The sequence below is a fragment of the Cyphomyrmex costatus genome, unplaced genomic scaffold, assembly GCF_001594065.2.
Source record: "Cyphomyrmex costatus isolate MS0001 unplaced genomic scaffold, Ccosl1.0 scaffold499, whole genome shotgun sequence".
Classification (NCBI taxonomy): Eukaryota; Metazoa; Arthropoda; class Insecta; order Hymenoptera; family Formicidae; genus Cyphomyrmex; species Cyphomyrmex costatus.
The window spans coordinates 29,381-47,417 of NW_017279259.1; the positions used below are offsets into that span (position 1 = coordinate 29,381).

General features: G+C 30.5%; 4 protein-coding genes and 1 long non-coding RNA gene across 5 annotated transcripts; 4 read left to right on the forward strand and 1 right to left on the reverse strand.

The window, feature by feature from the left end:
- The first annotated feature begins 1,657 nt into the window (after positions 1–1,657).
- On the forward strand, positions 1,658–2,523 carry LOC108778253 (uncharacterized). The gene is made up of 3 exons (XR_001940843.1): positions 1,658–1,709; positions 1,940–2,096; positions 2,193–2,523. It is a non-coding gene; the product is annotated as an uncharacterized LOC108778253 (long non-coding RNA).
- A 65-nt stretch (positions 2,524–2,588) lies between these two features.
- Positions 2,589–5,314, forward strand: LOC108778235 (uncharacterized). The gene is made up of 2 exons (XM_018545357.1): positions 2,589–5,210; positions 5,303–5,314. Exons 1-2 carry the CDS (start codon positions 2,589–2,591, stop codon positions 5,312–5,314), a joined length of 2,634 nt encoding a protein of 877 aa, XP_018400859.1.
- A 2,645-nt stretch (positions 5,315–7,959) lies between these two features.
- Positions 7,960–8,817, forward strand: Tim8 (translocase of inner membrane 8). Its single transcript, XM_018545379.1, has 2 exons — positions 7,960–8,320; positions 8,634–8,817. The coding sequence occupies exons 1-2, from the start codon at positions 8,207–8,209 to the stop codon at positions 8,802–8,804; spliced, it is 285 nt and encodes a 94-aa protein (XP_018400881.1). The 5' UTR covers positions 7,960–8,206; the 3' UTR covers positions 8,805–8,817.
- A 747-nt stretch (positions 8,818–9,564) lies between these two features.
- Positions 9,565–12,644, reverse strand: Ufsp2 (UFM1 specific peptidase 2). Its single transcript, XM_018545375.1, has 10 exons — positions 12,479–12,644; positions 11,990–12,220; positions 11,684–11,911; positions 11,428–11,595; positions 11,252–11,345; positions 10,878–11,126; positions 10,563–10,700; positions 10,325–10,451; positions 9,961–10,214; positions 9,565–9,848 (listed from the first exon to the last, which is right to left on the reverse strand). The coding sequence occupies exons 1-10, from the start codon at positions 12,515–12,517 to the stop codon at positions 9,637–9,639; spliced, it is 1,740 nt and encodes a 579-aa protein (XP_018400877.1). The 5' UTR covers positions 12,518–12,644; the 3' UTR covers positions 9,565–9,636.
- A 520-nt stretch (positions 12,645–13,164) lies between these two features.
- On the forward strand, positions 13,165–16,158 carry LOC108778249 (52 kDa repressor of the inhibitor of the protein kinase). The gene is made up of 8 exons (XM_018545378.1): positions 13,165–13,472; positions 13,557–13,742; positions 13,964–14,011; positions 14,112–14,210; positions 14,276–14,353; positions 14,446–14,496; positions 14,562–14,627; positions 15,719–16,158. The coding sequence occupies exons 1-8, from the start codon at positions 13,375–13,377 to the stop codon at positions 15,906–15,908; spliced, it is 816 nt and encodes a 271-aa protein (XP_018400880.1). The 5' UTR covers positions 13,165–13,374; the 3' UTR covers positions 15,909–16,158.
- Positions 16,159–18,037: the final 1,879 nt, after the last annotated feature.

The window sequence follows — 18,037 nt, forward strand, 5'->3', positions numbered from 1 at the left end:
AAAATGAGATATATAAAAATAATGAGATACGTCTGCTTTTATGTATTTCAATATGTCTTTCTAAAAACTTATTGATTTGGCCTTGTACATAGATAATTAAATTGATAAATAAATAGAATGAGATAGTTCTGATCGTTGCCACTACACGATTTATATAGATGAATTAATATTACAACAATTAAACGGAAAATATCTTTTGACTATACTAATTGATTTGGATTCATTACGACAATTAGTGCTGAATTACAGAATAAGTTGCCACACACACACAAACACACACACACACATTAACAATTGTTATTAAATTTATATTACTATTATATATATTAGTAACTAAATTTTTGAAGTAAATAATACGTTCTGTATAAAAACGAACATTTAAATTAAACAATATTTAAATGTAAATCTTATAGGACCGTACATGTGAGAAACACAACTAATAAGAAAATGCCTTTAACGGTCGAGCTGGGTCTTAGATGCTAACTATAATTTCGTGTGAATTTATATATTACGTAGGTAGTCTTTTAAATCGCGCACCGAACAATTTTTCGGTCATGAAACGCCTTTCTACGAAATCGCAATAATATCACGAGTAAAATTATCTAGCAATTAACAGTTTTGCGATGCTCATATAGCATCTTGGATCTTAATAATGTTGAGCGACATATTAAAATCTGTCAATGAAAATCTGTAAATAATAAATTTATATTGCGAAAAATATTACCTCGGCCGAGAGTCAAACCCGAAGCTCCTACATTCCATACGATCGTCCTACCAGTTAGATCACCGGTGCCTTAGTAATATTCTTCGCAATAATCGCACAGTGGGCCAGACGATCCGAAATCTTGGCCAAAAACGAAGTACGGAATTAAAAAAAAAAGAAAATATTTATCGTTTAGTAAACACTTCAGAGTACTTAAAAACTGATTCTTACGTGTGTGTTCATTGATTAATATCATTACTCGATATATTAGACTTAGAAAATGAAATAAAATCAATATTGGTGTGCATAATGCATTGACTAAAATAAATTTTTGAATAATTTCGTAATATACAGTTTTTTTGGTATTTTTTCATTAATATATATTAAAAGATTATGAAATATGTAAAATAGCTAAGAAAATATGTAGGACGGTTAATATATGATATTTAGTTCAATTTATTCAACCGTAAATTCATATCTTTCATATGTACGCGTTGTCGCCACACCTAAACTTCACATCCAAATGAAAAAAATGAGGTACCATTTTGTTTGATAAAATGGTACCTCATGTACTTTGAACTTGATCTGCCCAATTTTGATCGTTTTGATTTCTTTCAAAAAAATCTTAATATAAGCATATATGTTGAGCATATAACAGTATATTACATTTAGATTAATTTGATGAAGTACATACAAATGAGCCAGAGTAACTAGAAAGAGATGGAAAGTAAAGAGCAAGTGAAATAAAAGTTTAGATGGCGTAACTGGGAAACTAGCTTATTTCGGGGTTCACTCCCTCAAAGGTGCCGAGAGAGAGTTGCGCTACTGTATGTGTATATACTGTGTCGACGCTGTACGTGTTCGAAGCCACTCACTTCAAGAATTGAGAATTGCTTCAGAGGAAAAGTTTCAGCTTTCAGCCTGTTAGGCTGCGAGGCCAATAAATTTAAGAAAAAGCTGTCAGTCCGGAGTGACTTTACAATTAGTACGGGCAATATTGAATTGAGTAAGTATACGCAGTAATACGTTTCTCTCATCAAAGGCGAAATTGCATTAGTGCATTTAGCGAAAAATAGATTTCGGTTTTTTGACACACAAATCGGTTTTCTTTTTGGTATTTTGTATCGTATATTGATGGTATTTGGTATCATATACTTTGGAAATAAACTTTCCATATTTACGCAGTAACTGCGTTTCATTTTCCATGTAAAAATTTCATATCGGAACATTCAACAGGTTAATCCGCATCAACTCGCCTTCTGATTAAATAAAATAAGCAAGCGTTGAATTCATTCAATCGATGGTAATAATTTCGCCAGATAATACAAGAAAATAAAGCAATTAGTTCTCTCATATACTTGCACCTTCACAACTGACACATAATATTTACCAAGTATGTATACATAGAATATTTTATTTTGTTTTGTTCGTCTGTTCGTTTTTAACCATCACTGTGGATTATGACTACAAAATATCTCATGATTTATAGATGTCTTATTTACGGGCAATTCAAAAAATACCGGGCAATACTGCCAATGAGAAATTATGTTGGATCGGAAGATTGGCTTTGTACCAGACCAGTAGCGATCTTGAACAACTTCCACCAGAATTACTGCCTATATTAAATGTAGAAACTGCCATCAAAAAAAAGAAACATGAAGATATAACATTTGCTCTTAAGTGCGAAGACTCAGCGATAATAAACCGTGCCTTTAAAGCCTTTTGGTTTTTTGATGGTAGCCATAAAGAAATTGTTAACGTCAGGTATTTTTTCGAACATCTTTTCCCTTACGTTTCTATAAACACAAGAACACGTATTGTACTAACACTTGCACATCAATTGTCTGGCAAGGATCCAATTTTTGCGCAGGAAATATTTACAGAAATGGTATCGATTTATGGCATTCAAATCGCTTATCCGTTGATCATAGCTTGCAATGAGACTTTCGCTTATGAAATAATTGTGCAGAAGGAATTAGTGTTGCCTGTTAAAATTGTTAAAAAGATCTTTTTTATCAATCCGGATTTGGTAGTGCGTTTTCTCAAATTATTGAAACCCCGTGAACTAAATGCGACTGAGCGTACTCCCTTCGCGATCGGTATTGACAGATACCAATCTTTCCTCCCTAAATTAATAAAGAAACGACTAGAGGCTTTTATAGAACTGTTTGAGATTCATGAAACTTCTCCACCGGATATTATTTTGAGCAACAGGTGCGCCAAAATATTTCTTAAGAAAGCTCAGCAACATCTGATACAAAAGCCACAGTCATATATTCGTATCTTACCACTCAAAAAAATTAATAAGGATTTAATGGAAAAAGTTTTCCCTGGTCTGTTGCCTACAACAATATCTGACTTCTCTACAGATAATATGCTCAGTTACTTGGAACATTATCCATGTGATAAACAATACGATTTGCTTAGTAAATCATACAAGGATAAATATCATGTTGATCTTCTTGACGAAACAAAAAATGTCACGTTTACCTTATTAAAGTTATTACCTGTCGAGGAACGGATCAAACAGGTTAAAATTAAAATTCTTAAGGAGCTGAACTTAGATGAGAATCGTTATAAAGTATATGGAATCTATATGGAATTCGATAAACTATGTGAACAACATGTAGAATTTTCGTTCTTGAAAAACGATTGGATTTGTCATTTACCTGTTAACGAAGTTATTCCGGTTATCAAAGAAAAATTAAATGAAACTAGAGAAGATCAACTAGAGTATAAAACAGATAGAACTGATCTCCTTTTGCAAATGATCAATGTTTGTAATGTTAATAAAGATGATAATGCCTTGAAGGATGTCTTAACATATTCCTTAGATAGAAACGAAGGCTGGTATGTGTGCACAGGAATATTCGATCAACTTCCAGAAATAAACAAGTTACTTTATTCAAATGAAAGGTTGATTTCTCTTGTATCACGCATTATTCATTTATATTATATTTCACATGAGTTCATACCGGAAAAGATATTAGTGGCTACAATACATTTCAATCTTATACACAATATACCAATTGATAAGTATATCAATATATTTGTAGAAAAGGAATGTTACGGAAGTTTTAACATACTTAAAGAATATCCACAATATGAGAGGCAATGTCTCGTAGCTTTCGCAAATAAAATTGAAAAAAAATCTTTTATATTTATGAGAAAAATTAATGAAAACATGTTCTTCCAAATTATGGAAGCAATGTATGATTTTAACAATAGGTATAAAAAATCGAGCATCAAAATAGAAAAAATGACAATTACAGATTATCCTTCTTTAATGGTTACCGTTTGCGACAGTCTACGTTATAACTCTGAAGATTCTGAAGAAACTTCTTACAATTATCGTGACGAAGATTATATCTTGAGAAATTTATTGCTGAAAAATGAGCCAGAACTGTACTACAGTTGGTATCCTTCAAATGTCGAAAATGTAACGTCAGGCGCGGCGCACGCTCGATTGAAACGAGATATACGAAACATACTGGATAATTGGGAAGAATACTTATCAGATTGCATGAGGAACTACTATTCAAAACATGTACAACGCTTTATCAAGGCCACGCGATGGTATAAAGACTTGCCCATTACATTTTTTGAACGTTGCATGAATTATATTAACGATAAAAATTTACATAAAATATCATCAAGCCTAGTTGTCTTGGCTCTTTTATGTCATGGTGATGAATTGACAAAACTGATCGATCCTTTCATACCCACAGAAACAACGAAATATATCAATGATCCCGATCCTATAAAGAACTATAAAACTAAAAACTATTTACCATTGAGCATGAGACTTTCTAATCCACCAGTACCTCTCGATCTCATAGTTAGATTGTGTGTAGGAAATTATTTATCAATAGGTTTGTATACACTAACAAGTGTAAGTAGGCGAACTTCTTTGCCTAAAGTTATATCAACTGCACAAAAATTGACAAGTATGCGCGTGAGCACAAGTAAGCATGGAGTTAAGCTGATGTATTTGATAGCGACTAAGCATGAGTTTACAGATTTTCTCCAGAAAACATGGGCAATCGAGAAGGATCATTCAATACGACAAGTTTTATTCGAGACGTTCCAGAAATATTTTCTTACAAATCCAAATCCTGAAACATGGTCTTTATATTGTCAAGCTATATCAACGTTGAGTTTCGATGACGAAGCATTGTTTTTAGAGATGCAGCTATTTCCCGAAATGCCTAATGAATACGTTGTAAGATTTCTGGATGTATGGCTCAAAACGATAGACGATTTTCAAGGACTGGACGACCAAAGAAAAAACCAATACCTTGCCAGTTTCTTAAGAACACTTACTGCATCTATTTTCAATCTTTTATCTGAAGAATATGTTGAAAATATACTTCGAAGATTTTTATTCCATATGGATAGTGATGTATCCAGAGAAGCAAGACGTTTTGCAATATCGCATATTTTATTAGATCAGGATAAATATGCAGCACGCTTCAAAATATTTGCTGACGTCTTTCATAACGCAGTGGTAACTTATTGGAATGTACCCCATCCTAAAAAATTAAATTGCTATCCAATCAACCAAGCCGTGTGTTTATTCATAGATGATTTCATTATTAGCTACATCAATGATAAGTTTTACCGTAATAAATTTATTAACCTGGAAGTTATCGATGACATACAAATGATATTTTTATCTGTCTTATCACCCAGGCAGGATGCAAAGTCTTATTTGTTGTTGACATACGCAAAGACGTTGCAAGAATCAACCAAGAACTCTTTTGGCCTGAAACTCGGGCAGCAGTTACATGAATTAATTAACATTTTCTCATCGCTATTAGTCCCGTTTATGGTTGATATTCTCGTGTACTTCTTACACAAAGCATACATACGTTCCGAAGTGGAAAAAGTCAAACTTAATGTCATAGAAGGTCTCATTGAAGCTGGTAATACGTATTCCTGTTTTATGGCTGTGAAAATGTTACCGCCCGTGATCCAGACGAAATACGTGGCAAGATACGATCGAATCATTGAAAAGTTACGAGGAATGCATGAGGAGCTTGCTATTATGACTGCTTTATGCAGTTATTTAAGTGAAAGGAATTGAACATTATTTAAACGAATCGAGTGAGTTATATATTGTTGTGTATCCTCCGCGATAATATTTTGTTACGGTAAATAATGACATTTTCTTATTATACAATGTTGATGGAATCGTAAAACCTATATATATGTTACATTATTATAGTGCGTATATTTTTAATATTAAGATTTGTGTAAGACCGTCGATATTGAAAATAAAGTAAATATGATAATGAAATCGACCGATGACGGTCAAGCAGGATTTTGGTTGCTAAATTCTTCGCCTTCTTATTTTTCACAGATTTTAATTTATCATTAATTTAACATTACGTCGTTAAATTTTAATATGTCTTCAACATGTTGTTAAGATTCAATAAGATATGCTTTAAGCATCAACAATTTGTTAGATTGCTTGTGTCAATTTAACTAAAGTGATATTACTACGGTAGTTGATTAGAGTTGCGTTGTAAGTCTGAAAAAATTTCGGCAAGCGATTTAATCCTGCTTAACCGTCATCGGCCGATTTCATTATCATATTTACTTTATATTTTTAATAGTCATTGAATTTTTATAGAAAGAAATGGTTAAATAATTATTGAAATATTCTTCAAATAGAATATAATTATTGAATATTTTCTATTTTTGCAAGATATATATATATGAACCTAAAATTACGAGTATTTTTTCTCTTTTTCAGAAAATTATTTAAAATGTTTCTTGAAAAAGTAGCATATATAAGAGCGGTGGATAAAATAGACATGCATATTTTTACATTGATACACCCGTCCTAAAACTAATGTATAAATTATATATTAAAAATTTCTCAAAAATAAATAAATATACTTTAAAATAAATATCTTATTTTAATATATAAATATTGCACAACACATATCCATTTTAATTAATTATAAATTATTTAATACGCTTCACAATATTATTTATTTCAATACATTATATTAAACCAATTGAAGTAAATAATGGACGTACTTTTTACGACGCACGATGACTTTTTTCAATAAAATAATCTTCTATAGCATCTTTCTTGAACAATCTTGTTATGAAGTAAAAGACTTGAGAGATTTCGAGAATAACAGAAAGTATAACAAAAAAATTTTTTTATTCTAACTAAATTGTGCGTCTTAAAATTTCCAAGTGTACTTAACAACAAAATTAAAAGATTACTTGTTCCACCCTGCAAAAATAGGCATACTTTGAGATAGAATAACTTCGTGAAAAATCATTGTATCAAGATGTTTAAAGAAGCATATTAAAACTTGAAATCTCTACTTTTCAGACCTGTACTTCAAAAACCGGTCTTACTGATATTTCGTGAAGTTGCTCAATCATAAGTAAAAGGGTGTCAAATCTAAAAATTTTTTACAAAATGTGCCAAGTTCCACGGAGCCAAGAAAAAATTGTGCATAAATGCGGTTTATTGCTTTCGAAACGAGTGAATCTTTACCTTCATTTGTTTTTTTCAGCATCGCCCAGTTCCTGTAAATTTTGAGGCTGATTGGGAAGATCTCAATCGACGGCCAAGAAGGTCCCAGATTTGCTCGATTGGATTTAGGACTTATAATTTCGTCAATGTAACGAGCAGAATTAATTTCTGCTGGTGGTACGATCACAATTTTTGTTCATCATTCGCGCGCGCGTTCCGTATTGCCGGTTCTACATTAGTTGCAAGCCGATCGCAAGTTTGTTGCGACAGCCAATCTGAAGCGTTGATTTCAAAATGCAAGCTTGAGATTGGCTGTCGCAACGAACTTGCGTTCGACTTGCAACTATTGTAGAACCAGCTTATGATGCAATTCTAATAATTTACAAAAACACAAGCAATCTAACATGAAAAAACGCATTGTATATGTCGCAGACTTTAATTAAAGCGAAACAGGTACGTCTGTTTCGCTTCAATTTATGCACCGTCTGCACTAATTCAGACAGTGCAGGAGAAAAGAACAGACCTATTGTTTCAATGGGTTTCAACAGTGCATGCATATCATGTATATATTTCACTTCTTTTTAAGCTTCTCGGGTCTACAATACAAGTCATAGCGACCGTAGGGTCTTAAGTCGTCTTTCGCGCGCGACGAACATCGCGTTGGTGTGCAGTTGCGCTATAAAAGTGGAAACGTGAAAAGCGAAAAAGTTTTAATCGAATCGATCTTTGGTCCAAAGAATCGATTCACCGGATTAATCGAAGCAGCAAAATCGATCTAAAAAATTGATTAATCGATGTAAAAGAATCGATTCCTTAGAAAATCGAATCGAGATCGCCCATCCCTATCCTAGATTGATTACACTGTGGAGTGGAGTCTCTTTATACTTCCTGGACATTGACAAAACCGGTCCTTGGATCACTCCGTGACCACGTGTAAAACCTGCATTTTCACGATTCTCACAATAAGATTTTGCAAATCGACTTGATCGCGATTTTAAAACATGTCGGACCTATTTGACAACAATTCCTATTCTGACAAGGACAATAAAGGGATCGATCCGGAATTAGCGGAGCTTCTGATGGTCGAGAAGCAAAAAGCGCAATTCAATGCGCAGGTGAAACATTTTAACAGATGAACTTTTATTAAATTGAATCGTATTTGAACTGCTTTTCCAAATATTGTTTCAACATTTTATGCACAGGATGCGTTACACTTTGTATTTACATTACTCGTAAACATTATTTATCCTTGTTTAATACTTAATAGATAACAAGAATGAACTAATGTTTACATGTAGGTATAAAAATGAAACGTATTCATTCATATCATTCTTGAAAAGTGCTTGTCAAGAATGATATGAATATCTGCATGGAAAAAAAATTTTATTTATGTGTGAAAGTTTCATAAAAATTTTTTAATTTGCTTAGATTCACGAGTTCAATGATTTTTGTTGGGACAAATGTGTTGATAAGCCAGGAAGTAAATTGGATGGCCGCACAGAAACGTGCATAAACAATTGCGTCGATAGATTTATAGATGTTTCCCTCTTTGTTACAAATCGTTTTGCACAGTTAATACAAAACTCTATAGGAAAGTAAAATTTGTAGAGTATACCGTAAGATATATTTTATACATATATTATATAATAAATTATGTCGATAGTAACAGATCTATAATCTTAGATATTACATCTCGATATATCACATTTTTAATTTAATATTTGTGAATGTTTAATAAAATTATATATTATAACATTGAGAGAAAGTGCACTTTTCCATATCATATGTCCAATAAATATTTATTCATTGCAAGTTTATTACAAACATCTCTTAATTAAATCTTATTTTTATTTAGAAATAAAAGTTTCGATATATATGTATAACAAACATTTTGTACTACTGGCTTGATAAAAATAGTTTTATATATATATATAAATAATTATTTTTATCAAGTTAATAGCACAAAATGCTTATTTTCTATTGGATTCCTAACTAGATTAGAATCTTACCATCATATACTGGCTACGTTTACACTGTGCATTTAGGCCACGATCTAAACAATAGATGTCCTTGTTTATTCTGTAGGTTAAACAAAGACCTATCGTATAGGTTGTGGACTAAGCACACGGTGTAAATGTAACCAATGGCTATCTTACTGATAAGGCTACCATATGGTGACAAGAATCTAATCTAGCTAGAAATCCAACAAAGAAAAAACAAGCATCATGTGCCACTGGCTTTATTCTTCATGGCATATATTGCACAGGTATAATAAAATATTAGAACTAATGCAATGATAGAATAAAATATAAAAATTATTCTGTACATATAGTATATATGTGCATTCATGATGTGTGAATATACAATAGAGAATTTTATTTTGATTATATTTAGGAAATTAAATTCTGTACGTAATGCAGTGTATTTAATATTAGAAGGTTAGAGGTCTTTGTGGAAGGCACATATTGTAAAATGTATTCTTTTTCCAAAAATTTTTCGTTTTCCAGCCACACCAACCTTTATTTACTATGGTAGGCAAATGTTCTCCACCTGTGTAATGTGGATCTAAAATTAGGAATTTTCCTTCTTCAGAATGTTCATCATAACTAACTCCTAGAATTGTATGAGCTAATACTCCTCCACCTGTAAAACAAAAAAAAAAAAAAACATACAGAAAGTTAATATTTTATATTCAATTTTAGATATCTAATTTTAATTGTTTGTAGAATTATGAAGAAATACAATTAAAATTTACCAATCATGACAGGTGTACCCTGTGTATCAAAATGATCTGCAAGTTGTGGAATTAAAGTTAACATCTCTTCTCCACTTGTTGCATGAAGTATCCTGACTTGTATTTGAAAGACAGTCTGCAGTATAAAACTTACTTCAGTTGAACCGATCCATTGTTTACTACCAATAAAGTTAAATGATTTATCGCCTATATCAACTAAACATTGTTGTATTGTACGATGAGATGGTACTGGTATTTCAGTATAACCCTGTAATCTATAGCAAATTGCAATTTATTTATCTGTACATAACATGTATACGATAGCAGTACATAATATTTCAACATTGCGCATATACAATTTCTGGTTATTTTTATCTTTTATTACCTGTACCATGAAATAATGGTTTGGAGAGATCTATAAGCACATCCCCATCCAATATCATCACAATTATCTTGCATATAATGATGATACGAATATAAACCCTCCACAATACTCAATTTTCCTGTAACACCTAATTAAGACAATAAAATATTATTATATATATATATATATATATATATAATTGATAAACATAAATATTGATAAATTTGGGAGTATATGAATAAACCTTTACTTAAAATACCTTTATTTAAAAGAACCTGATGAGGATTTATAAGTATCTCGTTTGTCTGTGTGTCTAATTTGACAGCATTTCCTCGTCGAAATTGAGGTCTATCCATGCTTAGTGCTAAAGTCCTGTGTAAAAGGTGACGATATTTCACTGAAATTATATGACTGATCTGTATAAAGCAAATAGATGACACACATTTATTACTATAATAACAAATTCGATAATGTATAATGACAATACAGGATATTATATGAATACAAATATCAATAGTAATAGAACTTATTGTATGATCTTCAATAAATAAATGTAATCAAGACGAGATCTTACTTGTAGTATTATCATCATAATTGCCAGGATATACTACTGTAAATAAATGTCCACAATTCTGAGGTCTGAAATGCATAATTTCAGCTAATTGGGTATCTTCAGACTGATTTTTTTGTTGCATTTCAGTTAATCTGATAATTCGGCAAGCGGATTCCACTAAAATTGCGTGCAATTCAGCTGAGTTTACATTTAAATTTACCAATGATAATGCATCGATGTGTAAAGTGCATCTTGAACTATTGAAGGATTCTACAACATCAAAACAAGTAAAATATATGATAAATTAGAAACATGTATTAATATAAATACACATTTGATATCTGCAATATATTTACAGATTTAATACATTTAATACTTTTCTATAAAGTACTTACTTTTAATGTGTTGCAAAATAGGAGCATATCTGACAGATTCTTCAAAATTTCTTTCACTTGACATCTTCAGTAACATGTTTGCATGTATAACTTTCTGCAAATTAAAATGTGTGAAGATACTCTGACACAATTTCTGTTTAAAATAGTATATACAAGTTTAAGATAAAAGCACATACCACAGGCCCAGTATTACAATTTACATCATTTGATCCAGTTGAAAGTTTCTCTTGGTTTTTGGATACAGATAAAATATCTTTTAATACTATGTCTTTTATGTTGTCATCACTTCTGAAGAGATATGTATTGTTCAAAGGAAAATGTATTCCTATTTTTCCAGATGCTATCTGTAATGCAAAATTATACAATATATATATATATATATAGCATTACAAAAAATTGAAGTAAAAATGTTAATCAAAAGAGAAATCTCACATTTTTTCGTAACTCTTCCAAAGCTTCTGATACATTTTCATCCTGAACAATCAATGGTAGACTTGCTTGTAATCTAATATATGCAAATTGTCGAGAAAGATCATCTTCGCTAATAATACTGAGATTATTTATAGCTTCTAGTTTTTGATGGACATAAAAATACGCTTGTATATCACTTGTCTTATGTGAATATTTCAAAAGTAATGGATTATCTGTAATATCAATGTCCTGAAACAAATAAATGTTACATAAGAATAAACGAAATATAAACAACACCATGGATAAACAAGTCTAATTTGTAATTACCTTGAAAACATCAAGATTTATTTCATTATGTTCTACTAATTCTATACTAATCTGTAATATGCCACAGAAATATATATCTGCAGGTAGATTCAACTGCAGTACTGTATAATTTAATAGGTCGTTATCATCACAATTATCCATATTTAAACTGAATGTTAGAACTATGAGAGTATCATTGTACATAATACCATAAAGATAGCCAGACAATGCCGGTCCCAGGGTTTTAAATCGCTAAAAGTATTATTTTATTTAAACACTAAATAAATATATATATATATTGGCATTACTAAATATATTTTGTTAAATATATACAAAACACAGCACTGCCTCAATAATAATTTTCGAATAAAAAGATATAATATACATTCACAAAATACTTCCTTGTAAGAAATATTTTACAAGTTGAACTAATAAAAAACTTGAGAAAAAATATGAATTATATGTCTTCTCTCGAACCGTTATCGATGCAAATATGCTTGTGACATTTACCTGCAGAATGTTAGACAAAATCTGCAATTGCGGTGCCATCGTGTTGTGTTGAAGTAAAAGACTTTATGCGACCAAAAATGCTTCGTGCAACGAAAACAGTCACCATATGTTGATAACAGGAATCACAATTGAATTAAATTTTCGAACACTAACCACCTGAATTGGAATGTTAAAAGTTGTCTGCACGCATAGCAAACTGCTCGATCAAGGTACATTTACATGCAACTGTCAAGCGTCAAGCAACGGAACCAGTAACCAATCAGCGAGGCGATATGAGTAGTGGCGTAAAAAATATTTTCTTCGCCATTGGCGAAAAAAAAACATGTGAAATGGACGAATCATAAGTCGATTATTCTTCTCAATTCTTCTCAAACTCGGGCCTGAGTACAAAGGTTGTCGTGAATTGTCTCGTAACTGCTCGTAACAGAGTTAAATTAATGCACAATGATTGTCGTAAAGATCCTTATGGCATACGACGTATGTTTATATCGATTCTTGCGTTGACTTATTACGTTTCTGTTGGAAATAGTTACGGCAAAACCTTGTGCGTTGATTTACCCCGGATCTACAATAGAGGTTTTTAAATTTCGTTCCTGTTGGACCGAAAAGTGACGCATGCGCATAAGATCGAAATGCATGTAGAAGACGCGATTATAGGGCTGTGACAGATTTCCTAACCTCAATTGTCGTCTACTTGAACGCTTTTAGGGCTGAAGAGCTTTAAAAAAAAAAAAAAACTTGAACGCTTAATATTTCGGTTCGCGAGGTAGAGCGACACTTACTTCTTCCACCAGATTCTTTCGTTTTATGGAAAAACGCGTCGGATGAGTATAATTTAATCGATTTTTGAGACTTACCCTCCGTTGCACCCTTATTTAAAAAAAGAATTACATAAAATGAATACAAAAAATGTATGGTGTGCAGTACCAGAATGCACAAAAAGATTTATTTTAAAAGAACGTTATTTTTTCCGATTTCCAAAGGAACGTGAGAAGTATGTTGTTTTCATCACTTTTTGTATAAAAATCAATTTTTAATTTTATGTACTTTTATTGATAAAATATTATAATTTTTATAGATGGTTGCAATGGGTACGAGCTTGTGGAAGGTTGGACTTAGAACCAAAAGGTCCAGAATATGCATACCAGAATTGTCGGTTGTGCCACTTGCATTTCGAAGAGAAATGGTACAAAAAAAATATAATGAGAGCTCGTCTTCACCCAGACGCCGTACCGACAATATTTTTTGGACCCAGTTATAAGGAGTAAGTTTCTACTTATAATTAAATTTGTTCTTTAATGATTCCAAAGTTTGCTTTTACATAATAGAGATATAAAAAGGAATGTAAATGATCTCAAAAATAATTTAAGAATAATTTATACCTATGTAGTCACTTTAATAAATAATAATGAGGAAGACATTTTATTTTTCATTTATTATTACAAGTAATTTATGAAATCAGGAAATAAGTCTGTCTATTTTCAGAGAAAACACAATGGATATGGAAATTAAAGAAGAAGTAGAAACAAATGAGTATGTTACATTCAAATACTTTGTATTTAAGTATTTTTGTTTATATATTAATATGATATTTTATTTTTCAATGTTATGATATCATATATTTTTGTTGCAGAACCATATATATGGATGGAGAACCTAAATCAAGGTTCTTTATAAAGACAGAGCAAATATGGTCTAAAGACGGAGCAAACAAAACACAGGAAAAAAACAGGTAATAAATAATATTTAGTATTTTTAATAAGAGACTTAATGCATAACAAAATTTTATATTTTCAGCAATATGGAATCTGTAGAAACACGGCAAAAGCATGTGCAGAAACACATTAAAATTGAAGTTAAAGCAGAAACAAATGAGTATGTTCAAATACTTTGTATTTAAGTAATTTTTTCTATATGTTTTAATGATATTTTGTTTTGTAATGTTATATCATATATTTTTGTTGCAGAAATATATATATATATAAAGAACCTACAAATAAAACACAGGAAAAAAACAGGTAATAAATAATGTTTTCTGTTTTTAATAAGAGATTTAATGTGTAACAAAATTTGATATTTTTAGCAATGCGGAATCTGCAAAATCACTGTTAATTACTGATAATAATGTAGATGCTGAGATAGTTAAACCGTAAGTCTTAATTTATTATAAATTACATTGAATAGAATGTATTTGTATCATTGTATTTATGTAGATTAGATAATATTAATTTTCATTAAATTTTTACTTATTTAACCCTGTAAGAGGCCCAGTGTATATAATTAAATATATTCATAACTAATACAAATATGAAGCCTATAACAGTCTAGCTTGGATCATTAATCGCTTACATATAAAATACCGCGGTACTATCACGAATTAAAATAAATTAATAATTATCGTGATAATATCGCAGTAGTTTATATGTAAGCGATTAAAGATCCAAGCTAGACTGTTATAGGCTTCATATTTGTATTAATTATGTTCTTACATTAACGGTCTTTAGTATTGAATATTATTAAATATATTCAATTCGAGCTTTTCCTAAATATTATTTCTATTGACACAGTAGTAACTCTGTTGGTATAATACTTTTAATTCATACTTATTAGTTGGAATTAGATTTTTTATTTTAATTTAAAAATTAATAGTATTCTCAGTAAATAAGCTACTAGGGTGATTGTTTGTAGAACAAATTCACTGACATTTGATTTTGCGTAATATATTATTCATGAAAATATGTAAATAAAAGTAACCTCTTAATTTCTCCTTAAAGTACACAACTGATTTTTCATGTTTATTATTGCAATTACATATAGTATTCTGTAGCTGAAATATATATACATATATATAAACATGAATGTATATACATAATTATTAGTATATATATCTTCAGAAGAACAATTTTATTTGATTCATAAAATTCTTCATCAGAAACATTTTTATAAATCATATTGTAAAGAAAAAAAAATTTACTTAAACACACACAGAATCGGTAAGTATCTGGGCCTTACAGAGTTAAAGAAAATTATCAATGTTCTTATATAAAATAAAGTTTATACTAGAATTTGAAATTATTTGCAACATATTGTATGTTAACGTACATTAACATAATATATTTTTTAATTCTTTATATAATCTTATATTTTATTTATTAGTTTATTATATTTTTGTTATTTGTTTCTATTAGAATAATAAATCTTTTTTTTTCAATATCTAATATGAATTTAAACTTGATACAGAAGTACATCCAAGGATAAAAAAGAGGACATGAAATTGTCAGAGAGTAGTCCAAAGAAGAATAAGTTGCGCTTGAAAATCGCAAAATTAAAGGCACAAAATAAAACGCTTCGCGAAACAATCCGAAGACTTCGTTTGAAGAAAAAGAAGAACATACAAGCCAAAAAAAAAAAATTAATGAACAAACTTTAAAAAAATTAGGCCGTACGTTATTACCAGGGAAATTTACTAAAATATTATAGCGGCACAAATTGATGCACAATGCAAACGCAAACGTAGCAGTATATACGATAATTAAAAGATACAATAAAATACAATTTTCAAATAAACAATAAAATAGCTTTGTGGGCTCATATTGTAGAATTTTATAAAAAAGACATCAGACAATGGATAAAAGCAGCTCCTGCAACAAATTCTCATTTTGAATCGAATAACTTTTTAAGCGCAAAAGTTAAATATGTTGTATAAATATTTATAGTAATCATGTAGCAGTAGGTACGTGTATGTAATAATACAGATGTCTTCTGGTTTTCTTCTAACTGAAGCAATTGAAATTAGACTTGATTGATAATTTTGATAAATTATTTGATATATTAAATTCATTCAATGTAAATAATCCTAAAGAATATGGAAAAGTTTTTATTGCAAATGTCTGAGATCGGTATTCATAGTAGATTCTTATTTCAAAACCATCGTAATATCTTAAGACGTTAATGTAGCCTTCTGATTAGTTTGTGAGACCTCAAGACTGAACTTAGACGGTCTTGAATGTATGATAAGAACTGACTACTGGCCTGAGTCTGTTATTTATATTATTAGAGGCCAGTTAGTAATTAGGGTAATTAGAATAGCGTTGGATCTATGTAGCTTTTTTGTATTTTTGTGAACGCGGCGCAAGAACATGTGTTTTGGCGCGCTGAGTTTTATGAATGCTTGAATTACGTTTGCCATTAGAGATGGGAAAAACGGTTCTTCTTAGTGAATTAGTTACGAACGAGTTCATTGGAAAGATCCATTCGTCAAAATAGTTCATCGCGAACTACTCGTCCAAAATTTTCCACATGCATTATATTACTACTTGAGCATGCATTAATGACTCGAGCTAGAGTTCTAGATTTATCAGAGATACGCAACCGGCGTTAAGCGTCTTGATTGATTATCGTAATGGCCAGTCTTGAGATTAATTCCTTGAAATTATATTGTGAGCGTTATGTGAAACGCAGCCTATAAAGAATTCCACTTTCTGCTTGGTTGCACAGTGTCGTACGATTCATGTTGGATCCAGTATGAATCTTCAATTTACTCTTCATCTTTTTTTAATTCTAAAAATTAGAGAAAGATGAACAGTAAGTTAAACCGACATAAAAGTTAATCTGCATTGATAAAAACAGGCATTAGAGAGTTTGAGAATTAAACAAATATAATCGTTGAGAATTATGAACTAGTTCTCTCTCTCTCTCTCTCATCTAGAACGTAAAAGATTCATTCATTTAAACCGTTCGTTCGCGAACTACCCATCTCTATTCGCCATATTTTCTGTACAGAGCAGTCGCAATAAATAACTGTCGTCCTAACACACGAGTACATTATTATCTCAAGGACAATATAAAATCAGTTGATCACAAATTACTACAGGAAGTAACAAACAAATGTAATTTTTACAAGACATGTTGATTTATTTAAAATATATTAAAGTAATTAACGATAAAAATAAATATGTAACGCTAAAATGTTTAGATTGTTGGCAGATCATAATTACGAATATAATTCAACTTTAGGAAATTGAAAAAAAACCTATAATTTTCCATATCTCCGAACACGCAGGCTAAATCAAGATTGGTTGAAAATTTTGTTGATACTGTTCGGAAACAAAGTGGTAGTTGACTTAATCCAACACCTACACAGTTCAAGCGTGCTTTTAAAAAATTATTCACAGTATGAAATTATTACAACATTCTGAAACGTAAAATTGTGAAAAGGATAACGATAATTTATTAAATATTATTGAAACATCAAATACTACAGAGACGTCCACAATTGTCAATGAACAAAGTTTAAAAAATTCCTGAACATGATTTTGCTCAAAGGATCTGCCACAGGAAAATGTATTTAAATATGTGTGTGGCTTTAACAAAAAAATGTTTAACAATACATTTATGTGATGTGTATCCAAAATTTTGTAAATGAAAGTAATGCTGTCTTAGATAATACAATGCTATTCTATTGTTCTTTTTTGAGCTTACAAAAACAAAAATGGAGATTTATTTGGTAATTTAAATATACCAACTAATAATTTTTGTTTTACATTTATAATTTAGAAG

Coding starts and splice junctions, on each gene's coding strand:
- LOC108778249 (XM_018545378.1), top strand. CDS start 13,375: ATGAATACAAAAAATGTATGGTGTGCAGTACCAGAATGCACAAAAAGA. Junction 13,473..13,556: donor TTTCCAAAGGAACGTGAGAA/GTATGTTGTTTT, acceptor TAATTTTTATAG/ATGGTTGCAATGGGTACGAG. Junction 14,354..14,445: donor GTTAAAGCAGAAACAAATGA/GTATGTTCAAAT, acceptor TTTTTGTTGCAG/AAATATATATATATATAAAG.
- Tim8 (XM_018545379.1), top strand. CDS start 8,207: ATGTCGGACCTATTTGACAACAATTCCTATTCTGACAAGGACAATAAA. Junction 8,321..8,633: donor AAGCGCAATTCAATGCGCAG/GTGAAACATTTT, acceptor TAATTTGCTTAG/ATTCACGAGTTCAATGATTT.
- Ufsp2 (XM_018545375.1), bottom strand. CDS start 12,517: ATGGCACCGCAATTGCAGATTTTGTCTAACATTCTGCAG. Junction 11,912..11,989: donor TAAATCTTGATGTTTTCAAG/GTAATTACAAAT, acceptor TATTTGTTTCAG/GACATTGATATTACAGATAA. Junction 11,596..11,683: donor TGGAAGAGTTACGAAAAAAT/GTGAGATTTCTC, acceptor TTTGCATTACAG/ATAGCATCTGGAAAAATAGG.
- LOC108778235 (XM_018545357.1), top strand. CDS start 2,589: ATGGTATCGATTTATGGCATTCAAATCGCTTATCCGTTGATCATAGCT.